Source organism: Bombus pascuorum, chromosome 9, assembly GCF_905332965.1.
Source record: "Bombus pascuorum chromosome 9, iyBomPasc1.1, whole genome shotgun sequence".
NCBI lineage: Eukaryota > Metazoa > Arthropoda > Insecta > Hymenoptera > Apidae > Bombus > Bombus pascuorum.
The window spans coordinates 9,959,302-9,971,948 of record NC_083496.1 but is presented as its reverse complement, the minus strand read 5'-3'; the positions used below and the strand labels follow the sequence as shown (position 1 = coordinate 9,971,948).

At 29.5% G+C, this 12,647-nt stretch overlaps 3 protein-coding genes across 3 annotated transcripts in view; 2 read left to right on the top strand and 1 right to left on the bottom strand.

The window, feature by feature from the left end:
- Positions 1 to 96: 96 nt before the first annotated feature.
- LOC132910689 (insulin-like growth factor-binding protein-related protein 1) lies at positions 97 to 2,634 on the top strand. Its single transcript, XM_060966573.1, has 4 exons — positions 97 to 681; positions 1,167 to 1,365; positions 1,941 to 2,244; positions 2,383 to 2,634. The coding sequence occupies exons 1-4, from the start codon at positions 518 to 520 to the stop codon at positions 2,556 to 2,558; spliced, it is 843 nt and encodes a 280-aa protein (XP_060822556.1). The 5' UTR covers positions 97 to 517; the 3' UTR covers positions 2,559 to 2,634.
- Positions 2,635 to 3,303: 669 nt separating this feature from the next.
- Positions 3,304 to 12,321, bottom strand: LOC132910702 (prominin-1-A). The gene is made up of 17 exons (XM_060966602.1): positions 12,291 to 12,321; positions 11,396 to 11,779; positions 11,044 to 11,099; positions 10,776 to 10,951; positions 10,083 to 10,270; positions 8,098 to 8,193; positions 7,657 to 7,859; positions 7,434 to 7,569; positions 7,016 to 7,186; positions 6,693 to 6,792; positions 6,165 to 6,359; positions 5,732 to 5,954; positions 5,363 to 5,662; positions 4,988 to 5,146; positions 4,774 to 4,907; positions 4,417 to 4,467; positions 3,304 to 3,530 (listed from the first exon to the last, which is right to left on the bottom strand). The coding sequence occupies exons 1-17, from the start codon at positions 12,304 to 12,306 to the stop codon at positions 3,485 to 3,487; spliced, it is 2,634 nt and encodes an 877-aa protein (XP_060822585.1). The 5' UTR covers positions 12,307 to 12,321; the 3' UTR covers positions 3,304 to 3,484.
- Positions 8,671 to 12,647, top strand: part of LOC132910676 (trace amine-associated receptor 9) — a 98,810-nt gene continuing 94,833 nt past the window's right edge. Inside the window, exon 1 of the mRNA XM_060966534.1 lies at positions 8,671 to 9,260. The gene's annotated coding sequence lies outside the window, so the exon portion shown is untranslated. The remainder of the gene's footprint in view (positions 9,261 to 12,647) is intronic.

Below are 12,647 nucleotides of genomic sequence, written 5' to 3'. Positions count from 1 at the left end.
AGCAATTGTGATACATTTATTCAAATTTATTGCTCATTGATTTCAGAGTTATTGATATTTTTTAAACATATACTATAAATTCTTCCTAAGAAAATGTAACGTTACGTTCAAATATCTGTATATAATTTGAGTAATTCAAATGAACCGAGAATTAACATTCTTCGTTAAAGTCATATGTTTTTCTTTTTAAAATTACACAGAAAGAAATTGAACATGTTCAAATGTTCTTCAATTGTTAATAAAATAGAGAAACATGAGAAAATATAAAGCGGAGTATAAATAGGGATATGCTCTAAGATAGGGTATAGTATAATAAAAATTTGATGTAGAAAATGTATATGGGAAACCTTAATAATTTTTAAGTTAAGGTATAATTTCCGTATTAATTTATTATATTGCATGATTGTTTCTTAATGTTATGTTATGTGAAACGCGGAGGATCTTTACTCCCCCTTAGGAAGAAATCAAGGAAAGGGACTCTCTCTTTGTCAGTACTCTCGCCTTGTTAGTCAGCGAGATGACGCGTAAAGGAGCACTTCCTGTGTTATCGTTGTCGTACTTGTTTATATTCTGTGTTGCAATATTCGAAAGAAACGCTTTTGCATCTATCGAAATTAACGAAGATACGGAGATCATAGAGAAGAAACGCATCGAAGGATGTATCGAGTGTGGCGATTATAGGTAATTATTAGGATTAGAAATACATTTATTTGGATGAATTATATTTTGTATCTTAATTTATATTTACTTTACGAACACGTTTAATTTTAATGCTGATTTTTTAATGGAAGGTAAAAATGTCAAAGTGACGTAACATACATGGAGAGGCAAGCTATAGCTATGATGTGAGGACATTGAACTTGATAGTTTAGCATTGATATAATTGCAACTTATGAACTGTTATTGTATTACGTTTAGATTAAATACAAAGATAATCATAGTCGATTTTTTATTGAATTACAAAATATATTAATATATTATTTGGATAAGACGAATAGGACATAAAATCATTAAAAATAAAAAGTGTAAAGTTTCGACATTTCTTCAACAGTTACTACTTTTCGAAAAATATGTTCTTGTGACATAAGTCGATTGCAAATCAAAATAATAATTTCATTTATTCAATCTTGTAAATGTAAATTTTGAAAAGATTTGTTTATATATAGGTGTCCAGGGGATTTTGGAAAATGTTTATTAGGTTCTGTTCTCGACCCATGTAAATGTTGTGCAACTGGTATATGTGCTCGATTGGATGGCGAACCTTGTTGGAATTCTAGTATACCTGGATTGCCTTCGAAACGTCGTAACGATGGTCTATGTGCAAGAAATTATGAGTGCAAGTTAAGGTCGGACCTCCGAAAAGAGGTATATTTAAATGAAATATTATCTAACTGATTTCTAATAAAATATCGTATCTCTTTTTAAGCAGAAACGCTTTTCTTGTATCATCGTTACACAAGAAAGACTTTCTGCCTTGTTCGTTAAGCAGATACAGAAATGGCGGATGTCGAGTTTATTCATAAGTAGGGCGTGGAAAGCAATGATACGTACTACTGAATTCGTAGAGAAACATTATCAAATTGTATCACTACTGGCTGTAAAAGCTATCAATGTATTTTACTACATAGAATGTTGTAATTTCATAAAAAAACTTAATATTTTTTCACGCAGAATGACAAGAAGATTTTGATGCACGTAATTTTTTAAAATATATATACATACATTACGGACAATTGTAAAATGAGTATAATTGCGAAAATTTAATTTTTTCTTATCTATTCATATTTATTCACACCTCTTCTTTAACATATATTTTCTAAATTAAAAAAATAGATGTCGAATATTACAGTTACGGAATCATTCTGTAAAAAAGAGTTAGAGAATAAATTTGTATCTTTGGAACATTTATTTAAATCAATGTGATTTTTAATTATATATAGGACGAACCAGAAGCTACTTGCGTTTGTATGGAACAAACTCCAGCGTGTGGTAATGATAATAAAACGTACACAACACCTTGTGCGCTGCATGAAGAGGCAATGAGACGGAAACGTTCATCTTCCTTGACGTTACAGCATCTTGGTCCGTGTCAAAGCCGACCCTGGATTTTATCTCCTTTAGAAGATGTTTTATCAGTGTTTGGCCAACGATTAGCGCTAAATTGTGAAGCGAAAGGCTTCCCTGTACCCGATATTTTTTGGGAATTTCATGCAGCAGATGGGAGGAAAGTCTTGAAACTGCCTGGTACGCTTTTAATAGCATAGTTATAATTTATAAATATAAATTGTTTAGTTCGATAATTATAATTTATAAATACATTGTTTAGTTCGATTAAATGTATCTATTAAGACAAATGATAATTTACAATTTCTATGTGGATAGGTGAAGCCCAAGGAGCGACAGTTCATAGCAGCGTCGGTCCGGAACCTCTTATGCGAACATCATGGATGCAATTACCTCGTGTCACCAAAGAGTATGTTGGAATGTATCACTGCATTGCCAAAAATTCGTGGGGTGAAGCTAGTAGTGCATCTTTTGTTTCTATGTCGGAACACTAAATGTGTTCTTTTTTTTATACGTATGTCAGAATTTGTAAAAGTTAAATAAATTACACGAATGCTTGTTAAAAACAAAGTATTTTGTGAACATTAATTTAGTTATCTATATATGAAGAATTATTGTGATTCATAGAACTGTTTGACCATTTACTATAGAAAATTATTATCCATACAGTTATATCTTATTATAGTGCTAATGAAATTTCAAAATGTTTTGCATAACAGACATAATATCATAAAAAGATTTCCATAAGTTAGTATTTTTATAAGTATTTATATTTGACAAATTTTTCATTTCATATTTCTGTAGGTACGGTTTGTTGATCTAGATGGATTTGTTGGATTCTTTTTATATGAAACTCTCAATGTATCATAAAACAGCAAACTGTCCACCTTTAGTTTCACAATTACCAGGAGGTGTTGAGCAGGATGAATTATGGTGTCAACTTCTCGTTGTGTCATTCACTAACAAGAATGAAGACTCAACTTTTTTGGCTGTGTGAAGACTTTTTTGGTTGTAAGGAGTTCTTTTGCAAGGATTTATCTACCGGACAAGCTACTGCTGCCTACTCAATACAACGGGTTCGTATTTTGTATAATAGAATCCAAAATACATAGATATACATTAAACTACATATTTGACTATATTAAAACCTTAGAGTTGAAAAGTTGTTGTTATAATAACATGAACATATGTATGCGCATAATGTATACACATATGGGCAAGTAAGTTAATTAATTAACGTATAAATAAAGAAGTAGTATATTTATTGAGATTAATAACAACAATTTAATCTTTCAAATATTTATACCGTTTAATCAATTAGAACTTTCATAAGCATTAATTATTGATTGCAAAAGGTGAAAATACATTATGCAGAAATGCAGAAATATGAATGAGTTATCCGGTGAAATATTTCTAATCTTTATTGCCATCCTTCTTCGGGTTCGGGTGGTGGTGGTGGTGGTGGTCTGCAAATGAATTGTTTTATTATTATGATGGATATAATTTAGCTGAATATACTTTCCTTTATTAATTTGATATTTACGTAATGTTTACTTATACAAGCTTATATTTATAAATATTTCGTATTATATTGACTTCAATAAATTACTATACATGCTGAAAATACATAATTACATTTGTGACTTTTGAGTATGATTGCGCGGCGATAAAACTATTCCTATAAAGCTATTCTTCACTGAGTTATGTGTAAAATATATTACTGTTTGAACGAATAATTGTGAATTGGATCCGCGTAATCACTCAACTGTATGGATGAGATAAAGCAAGTAGCAAGTTATGCTCAAACTTAGCGTAAATAGGTTGTTGAGACGACAATGGATACCTGACGAGTCATCTACGAAAGATTATTTAACTATTTATATTTATCATTAGATTTTTATGACATTTTTGCTGATGAATTTTTAAAGCACGTCCATTTGCCAGAAGAGTGACTTGTTAGAAGTATTTAAAAAATTTTATGACGTGCAAAAATTAACTGCACAAATAAGATATTTTCTAGGATGAAAGAACTACAATTTTATTGAATAATTATCTGAAATGTTCGGAAGAATATGATAGATATATAGTTAAAGGACAAAGTCTACCAATAACAAGGCCATACTACAATAGTAAGATTGGAAAATAATTCAAAGACAGACAATGTACAATATATATTTAATATAAATCTTCCATATTTGTCACTTACATATTCTTTTAAACAATACTAAACTTAAACAAATCCTTACTTATGGAGAATTTAAATAATTTTTTACATTTTGAAAGGGTATTAACTATATAATTAAGTATTTCATATCAATGGAAATATTGTTTTTAACTGAAATGTATGCTTACTCGGGTGTATTCCAATTTTCTTGTTCGTTGGTTTCGGTCGGAGGATCTGCTCTGAAATTAAAAATACATAATTATTGTGTAGTACATATTATATATTAGCATAATAAATGTACTTCATAAAATTTCTAAAATAATTAGTTATTTGGAATTTTTAATATCTTTGAATAATTTTTAATTAATCTATAAATTTGCCTATAAATATGTATCCTAAAATAAGTTCTTCTAAAATACTCTTTCTATCTATTTATTTCGTTACCTTCTAAAACTTTTTAAATCTTCCATACATAATGTTCATAATGTCATAAATTAATCAAAGTATTTACCAAAAGTATCAAACAGAAAATTTTTGGTACTTACGATCTTGTGGATATAAGAGTAGCTTCTTTTGTAACAGATGGAAATTTTTTATATATCAAAGACAAAATATGAGCAGTTGGTGTGCTTGCTATCATAATAACTATGCATAAAAACGTAGCAAACCAGTATCCACTCTGAGGAGTTAAAAAAGAGTAAACTCTTATTCGAATAATATTTTGAAGTATATTTGTAATATTTTCCAACATATACGTACCAAATTACCTAAAAAATGACTACATAATAAAAGTTTAATTCCTTCTACAACGTCCCAAAGCGGTCGGCACTTCGCTACTCCATTGCCCATTTCGGACAATACGTGGAATCTCCATTGATCCAAATAATTAGCTAGTCGATCTGTGTAAAGCTTTGTTTTCTGTAGAAAAAGTATAATATTTGTAATACAGTGTTCAATCGAATAAACGAAAGTGTTTTCTCTCTTTCTAACTCAACTTAACATTTTTATCTAGAACAATATTTTAAGATTATTTTTACAATGTAAATAATTAGTAAAACTTCTGGTTAATTATTTTGAGACTACGTTGGTTATTACAAAATTTTATTTCGAGTCAGCAAATCAAACAATACGCACCATTTGAGCAATCTTATCTCCTTGATTATCAATATAATATTGAATGGTCTTCAAATTAGTAAGCGACTGATTAACCTGTTGTCGTAATGGTTGCACTTGCAATTCTAATGCAGCAAGTTTATATAATAACGCGTCCTGTAATTTCATTAAGGGTTTCACTCGCCTTAGGGTCAAATCTTGCATATTTATTACAATAGTTTCTAAGCTTCTGGCTGTCAATCTGTCGCTCATTTGTTCGGTAACTTTGTCCAGTTGATCTGACATTGCTTCCAAATCTTTATTCAATATTCTTCCTTGGATCTAATGGCAAATAATACTTCAAAAAATTTCAATTATCTATAGAAAGTGTTAATCAAGGATTTACTATACCATAATCCTATGTTCTGTTAAATTCAAGCCACAAGCATATAATAAATTATGTAGTTGCTGTCGCAAATACGGCGTAAATATTTTTAAAGTCTTCAATTCAACCTTAATTTTTAATATAATTCTGGTAAAGCTAGACCAAGTCCAATATGCAGTAAGTTGTTCTAACTTCGTTGTACTTCCTAATCCAAAAGCTGGATACGCGGGCTCGTTTTCTCGACATTTTCTGTAATTGCAGATTATCAATTATTTTGTAAATCAATGCTTCAATTTATATATTATTGAAATTTTCTAGAACATTATTTAATTATAATTTATTAGAATATTATTTTATGGGTAACTTCCCTTATTAGTTGTACCATACACAATAAAATGTGCATTATTGATACGTTAAATTTTCATTTCTAATATACATCAAAAAAATCAATCGACTTACTCGAATAGATCTTTCAAAGATACGCTTAATCTTTTTCCTAAGAATATTCGAGTTTCCAAGATAGCTTGCATTGTACTATAATTCGGATCATGAAGTGGGCGGCAGATTAACATTTCTGTATGACTCGATAACATCAAAGTCATTAGAAAAACTGCCCATAATATAATTGAGATGAAACAAGCAATAAACACACCACTGAAATGTAAAAAGTGCAATCTGGTACTTCATAATTCATAATTTTGCTGTTTGATTGATGTAAGAAAGAAAGGAAAGATAAAAGATAATTAAGTACAGTTAGCTTTCAAAGTATTTTGTACTTCGATCGATGCACTTTTTTATTCTCTACGACAGAGTATTAACCTTAATAGTCTTTATGTTTCTCTAAAGTATAATGACCAACAAAAAAGTACATCTTGCCGAAAAATGTGTGTGTACAAATGGAAATTATTTTATAAACTAGTAATATATATACAGTAATATTACTAAGAGGATAAATGCGCCAAATTTAATTAAATGTAACATACTCACCATAAAAGTGTAAGTCGTACTTTATCTTCAGAAGAACCACAACGACAAGAAAGAGCTCCTAACAATAATAACCAGACAATTAAGATACATAGAACGGCACCTATAAAATATAAATAAAAGCCATAGTATTTTGTTCATTACTACTATAGTTATTATATATTTCTTTTATTCTTTTTTCATTTGCTCTTCTCATAAACAATATCTTTTATGTATAAATTCCTGTCTCTTTATATCGTTATATCTATACATATTCTTTAAAAAAATATTTAATTTTAGAAGATATATACACATATACATATAATTTAAGGAAATATATTACTTACCAATACCTATAAGCCATCTGACATGTTCGAAGACTATTATGTATGGTGTCGTATAATCCATTAGATGCCTTGCAAATTCTAATTGTTTAACGAGCTCGGAATTGCTTGCTTCCATATTTCGTGCTTCATCGAAGATTCTTGCACGCATTTTATTCACTTCACGTCGAATTTCTGAAAGACGTTCCTTCTTATTTGATTATACCTTTCGTTGTATTTCCAAATCCAATTAAAATAATAAAGATATTATTAATTCATAAATTAATATTAAAAATTCAACCATAGACGTGCAATATGCATATCTATTAACAGTATTTATACTAATATTTGTGTTACCACAATCCTTCCACAAATTATTCCTACACTCACTGTTCGCATTGATGCTTAATATTATACACTATTAACGAACATTTTTACGTACGATTTCGAACGTCTAAACTATTCCTCGCAATATGTTGTGGAATGTACATATACTCTCCTCGAGCTTGACGAATAGTTTCTGTAAAATTTTCTCGTTTCAAATCACGTAAACGCAGCAAATGATCGTCTCTCAGAAACTATAAAAATACAAATACCGCTGTTATACATTTTGTATTGAGCGTACAATAGTATATACTAATTGTATAAGAGTAGATTCAATTTGCCTGATCTATTCGTAAAGTTAATCGTAATCCAAAAGAATCAATAATGGTACAAAGGGGACGATCGCGTCCGGTACAAGCTCTCAATGTGCTTTCCAAATTTCGACGTAAATCATCAATTTCACGACTTAATTGCTTCCCAAGACTACGAATATTTTCACCATCGCTTAATAAAGATTCAACATTGCTTGAAATTTTATAACTGGCTGAAATATAATAATATTATAATGATAAATAATGTGTACAATATGTTTGTCATAACCACGTCGTCATAAACATGCAAAATCGGACGTGGTCATATCCATTTCACTAATTAAAATGCCAGTCACAATAAGAGAACTGATTTTACTTTTACTTTACTTTTACTATTCTACTTTTATTAATTTCACTGTTTTGATGTTTAAAATAGGTACATTACGAGTACTCTAGTCATAGTTCTCTTACCATTTGCGAGATCTACAAGCATATTTAATGCGTTATCTAGTCCTGTTTCAGTGGATAATTCATTCTGTACTGGCTTTCCCAATAATTCTTCTATATCTACAACAAATAAACATATTTTATCTTATATAAATACGTAATATTTCCGCTTTTGCGGTAGATAATTTGCCTTGTATATGGTTAAAATTCCATAATAATTCCACATGACTGATAAACTGATAAAAATACATAAGAAGATAATTAGAATTTGAACAATATCGTGTTTATAGAGATGTCAAAGCGCTTGACAATTCGTATTACGATTAGTGACTATAATAGATTTCACGGATATCGGCTGGACCGAGTCATTTTTCGAGCAGTAGTTTAAAGGGAAATCGACGTCTACCTTTTGAACGCTTGTCGCGTGATTGAGCGCTTGGCGCATTGTACTAAGGAGAATGCAGCTCAATTCCGCTTGTGAGGTAGTCGAGCGACATACTAGAGATTACTCCTCAGTCACTATCAGCGTTCAATATTCGCGAATTCCAACACAGTTACATTGTGCGCCACGCGCGACGTACATTTGCTAATTACAAAGTTCTAGGTTAAATAGAAAATTCTAATTTTTATAATGATATAAAAATTAGATAATACAATTATATTTTTATATTAATTATATTTTATATTAACATTTTAAGAGCGAGTCAATTTGTAGCTCAATGTTCAAAACAATAATGTGCAGAGTTTTCCAAAGTTTTGTACCCCTTTCATACATGTATTTCGTTTTTAGTCTTATGATTCTTTTTTAAATATTCCAATTTTTGTTTTATAAAGTTTTAAGATGGCAGATTTAACTATTTAAAAATATTAAAAAAAAGTTCGTATACACATACGAATATTGAAATCGCAACCGAATTCTTTGCATGAAATACTTTTAGACATCACGTGTGATTATATGCATGTATTTTTCACAATTTTCAATAATCAATAAATAATTATAATATTTTGGAATTTTCGAATTGTATATATATAAAATTTCATCGCACAAAATCGACACATGTCACTCATAATCAGTTAGGTGACGTTCCCCATCCGTGTTACTCGGTTAGGGTTGCAGAATAATAGGAGAGGGAGAGAGCGTGCGATTATCCAAGGAAGCGTTATGCAACAACAGATCATCGCTTTATGTAAGTAGGTTGATTGTAACATTTATATTTTATCATCAGTTATAAAGATTAATCATTTCCCATTTGCACGTCCATATATTTTCAGACATTCTTAATTTGAAATATTGTATTGTGTACTAACATAATACCGTAATAAATTGCAGAATGAGATTAAATCAAATAAATGTTGTAAATTTGTAAGGTTTTTAAACAATCTATCACTGTTATTACTTTCTTAATATTCAAGTCATAGATGGTTTAAATAAATGGATTTGTTATAATTTAAAACGATCTATCCTATTTATTTAATAGATTACTTTGTTGATAAGATATTCTTACTAATCAGTACGTAACACGATAGGATCAGGCTTTGTACAATGACAAACGCACATAATACGATCCCCTGTATTGTTCACACTAACGAGCTCAATTTGCAGGACTGGTTAGCCTATTAACGACGATAGACCCATTATAAGATATTTAGTATCTCTATAGCTTTCATTACACGCGCATGAATGTTCTAATTTCACCGTTCATAGATGTCATTGTATAATATTACAAAAATTTTTTTGCATTTTTTAATCTTCCGAATATGTACCTAACGTCGTATTCAACCACATTTTTTAATTATATTTTTAAATTGTACACGATTTCCAGGATCTTCCGTTTTAATTTTTCCGTACAATTATCTCCCAAATTATTCTTTATCAGGAAAAATGTTTCAAATAAAATTCAATCTGTTTCTATGAGGACGATCAATCCCATTATTTTTCACGTTTATTGTATTATAAAGAGAAACGATATTTGTAGGTACAACGTGGAAGAAAACAAAATTCTACTTACTGTCTAGATCTGCAAGAATTGCTTCGCTGGCCACATCTAGACTCCTTGAAAGACATTTGCGTAGTTGAATCGTTGTGCTACTATGATAATCGTTTAAGTCTTGTAAGGCAGTTTCAACTACAATTGGAAATTGTTCCACGCTTGCAGATACTGTCTCATTACATACGATCATTGTAATCATGCCCAATCTAAAAGTAAATTAGACAGATTTATGAATACGTGTAAGCGAATTTGTAGTAATATTTTGAAGGAGTTATTAATTTAAAGAAAATGTATAAATTAATTTTATTGTATTTTCTTATAGTGTATTTTCGAGTGTATACAAGAAATGTTGAAAAATGCTTAAATGTTCAATTCTTGTTAACATGGAAGATGCCTTTAATTTGTCGACATAAATGTCTCATCATGAGTTGATCTATTGTTTCGTTCAAGTTTTCGGATCTTTAACAATTCTGAGTGTTTTATGAATTTCTCGAAAAAGAAAGCTGGAATTTCCTACAATTTATTTTGTTTTCGATTATCAGCAAATATCATAAGTTTTGAAGACAAAAGGTGGCGATTATGATTGAAATTTTTGCGCGATTTAAAATGAGATGAATCGTATTATAAAGTGATCTCTCTTAGTTTGTTATACCTGTCGCAGAACAACTTGTATCTAAAAATTTCACCATCAGTATTTGCAACAATGCTTACCCGAGTACACAAACGAAAAATGCCAGGAAAAATGTAAGCGCGCTAGGATGTTGACTCGGTTTGTAATCTTCCCTTATTGGACGACATGCAAGCCAAAGCTCAATTCCAGGTATTACACAGCACAAAATGCAGCACATACCAAGCACTGCCAGCAATACTGTTTCCAGATGTATTGACTATTAACAATTAAACCAAATTAAAAAAAAAAGTTTCATTATATACTTTGATAAAATGCGTCATGTACAAAGCATAGAAAAATTTGTCTTACCTCCGAAATCAATCTTGACGTACTTAACCGGTTTTCTATCGCGTCTGTCAATAAATCTGTAGGTAATATAAAATATTGTTTTAGAAAATGCTTCTGCCATTTAGAATTATTAAATAATGATTGTTTAATATCGTTTCTACAATGGAGCATTGAACATAAAATATTGAAACGAATATCATAGTAAATTGTTATTATTTGTAATTTTTACTTTCATTATTTACAGAACACAAGGTCAAATATAACAAAATATATTATAATTAAAATTATAATATCGATACAATGTGTTTATTAAATTTTAAACACAAGTATAGATATAATATAATTAATAAGATTTCAAGATTGTATACTTTACCAACTGGTACGTCATAAGGTTGAATAAGTGACAGAAATTTTCGTAGAAAATCAAAAACAAATATTCCTCTGTCCAAGTGTAAATTTGCCATTTTATATTGTTTTTCGGAGCTGGTCGTAGGAAATTTAAGTTTCGGATTCCAATTGTTCCAATCTGTAGAGATCACAGATGTCTTCAAATGTGAAATATTTGTGTCGTTTCTAGGTTCATGAACTAGAACATCGGCTACCATTTCTCTTCCATCACGTTGTGCTTCACTTGGTGTGTGAAAAATGATAAAGCTGTCCGTAGTAGTGTAATTGTCGCTATTTGAGAATGAATTTGCTTCAACTATACTTTTAAACTGACCCAGAGCTTCCGGGGCAAAAAATAATACAAATATTCCTAAAATATTTAGAAAGATTTATTTATCGATAGTCAGAAAGTGTATATACAAAATCAAAGCACGTAAAGTAGTATATTGTGTTTATATCTGTTTTATATTATTTTATAAAATTGCGCTTATTGATTATATTATGAGAATTTTACTTTGAACATTTTATATCTTTTATCGTTTATTATTTTTTCAAAAGTTTGAAGTCACGACCTATTCCATGAATTCAAGAATTTAAAAAACATGTCAGTTTAGAATTTTGTTATTTTAAAAAAATCTTCAGTCAAAGATCTATCGAAGTAGAAACTATAATTTTTTATATTTTTTAGTATTGATTAAAAATTACACAAGATTCAGTATGTTTAGGAAATTAATTATCGAAGTTAAAGGTTCTTCTTACAATAAGTAATAACTTTTAACTTTTTCATTGTATTAAGTATTCATTTCTCAAGTATGTTCGTAGGATTTGTAGTGTCTTTATTAATAAGTAAACAAAAAATGAAGATACAAAGTAATGCACACCTTTCAAAAGGATCATTTTCTTTCACTGTAACCTTACAGTTTTTCGATATATTCTTCGATAAGATAATACATATAACGCGGAAACGCGATAGAACAACCCTGTTGAATCGTGGCTATATGTGAACTGACACTCGAAAGATTTGTTAAGGCTTCTTTGAAACCCTGTAAGTGTGGATGTTGTTGAACTCTAATAGAAAAGATATAAAAACACGCACATATATTATATGTATAACATTAGTGAGAAATATCGAAGTTAAAAATATCTAATATTTGAAAGTTTCAATAATTAACCTACTAAAATAGTTGAAATTGTTGAAATTATTAACATTTTTTCTAAATAAAAACAATTGTTTTAAT

Excerpts from the sequence above, each read along its gene's own strand:
- LOC132910689 (XM_060966573.1), top strand. The coding sequence starts at position 518 with ATGACGCGTAAAGGAGCACTTCCTGTGTTATCGTTGTCGTACTTGTTT. Across the intron at positions 682-1,166 it reads ATCGAGTGTGGCGATTATAG|GTGTCCAGGGGATTTTGGAA; the intron begins GTAATTATTAGG and ends GTTTATATATAG. Across the intron at positions 1,366-1,940 it reads GGTCGGACCTCCGAAAAGAG|GACGAACCAGAAGCTACTTG; the intron begins GTATATTTAAAT and ends AATTATATATAG.
- LOC132910702 (XM_060966602.1), bottom strand. Across the intron at positions 7,860-8,097 it reads GCTTGTAGATCTCGCAAATG|CCAGTTATAAAATTTCAAGC; the intron begins GTAAGAGAACTA and ends ATTATATTTCAG. Across the intron at positions 6,360-6,692 it reads GTACGACTTACACTTTTATG|TGGTGTGTTTATTGCTTGTT; the intron begins GTGAGTATGTTA and ends TTTACATTTCAG.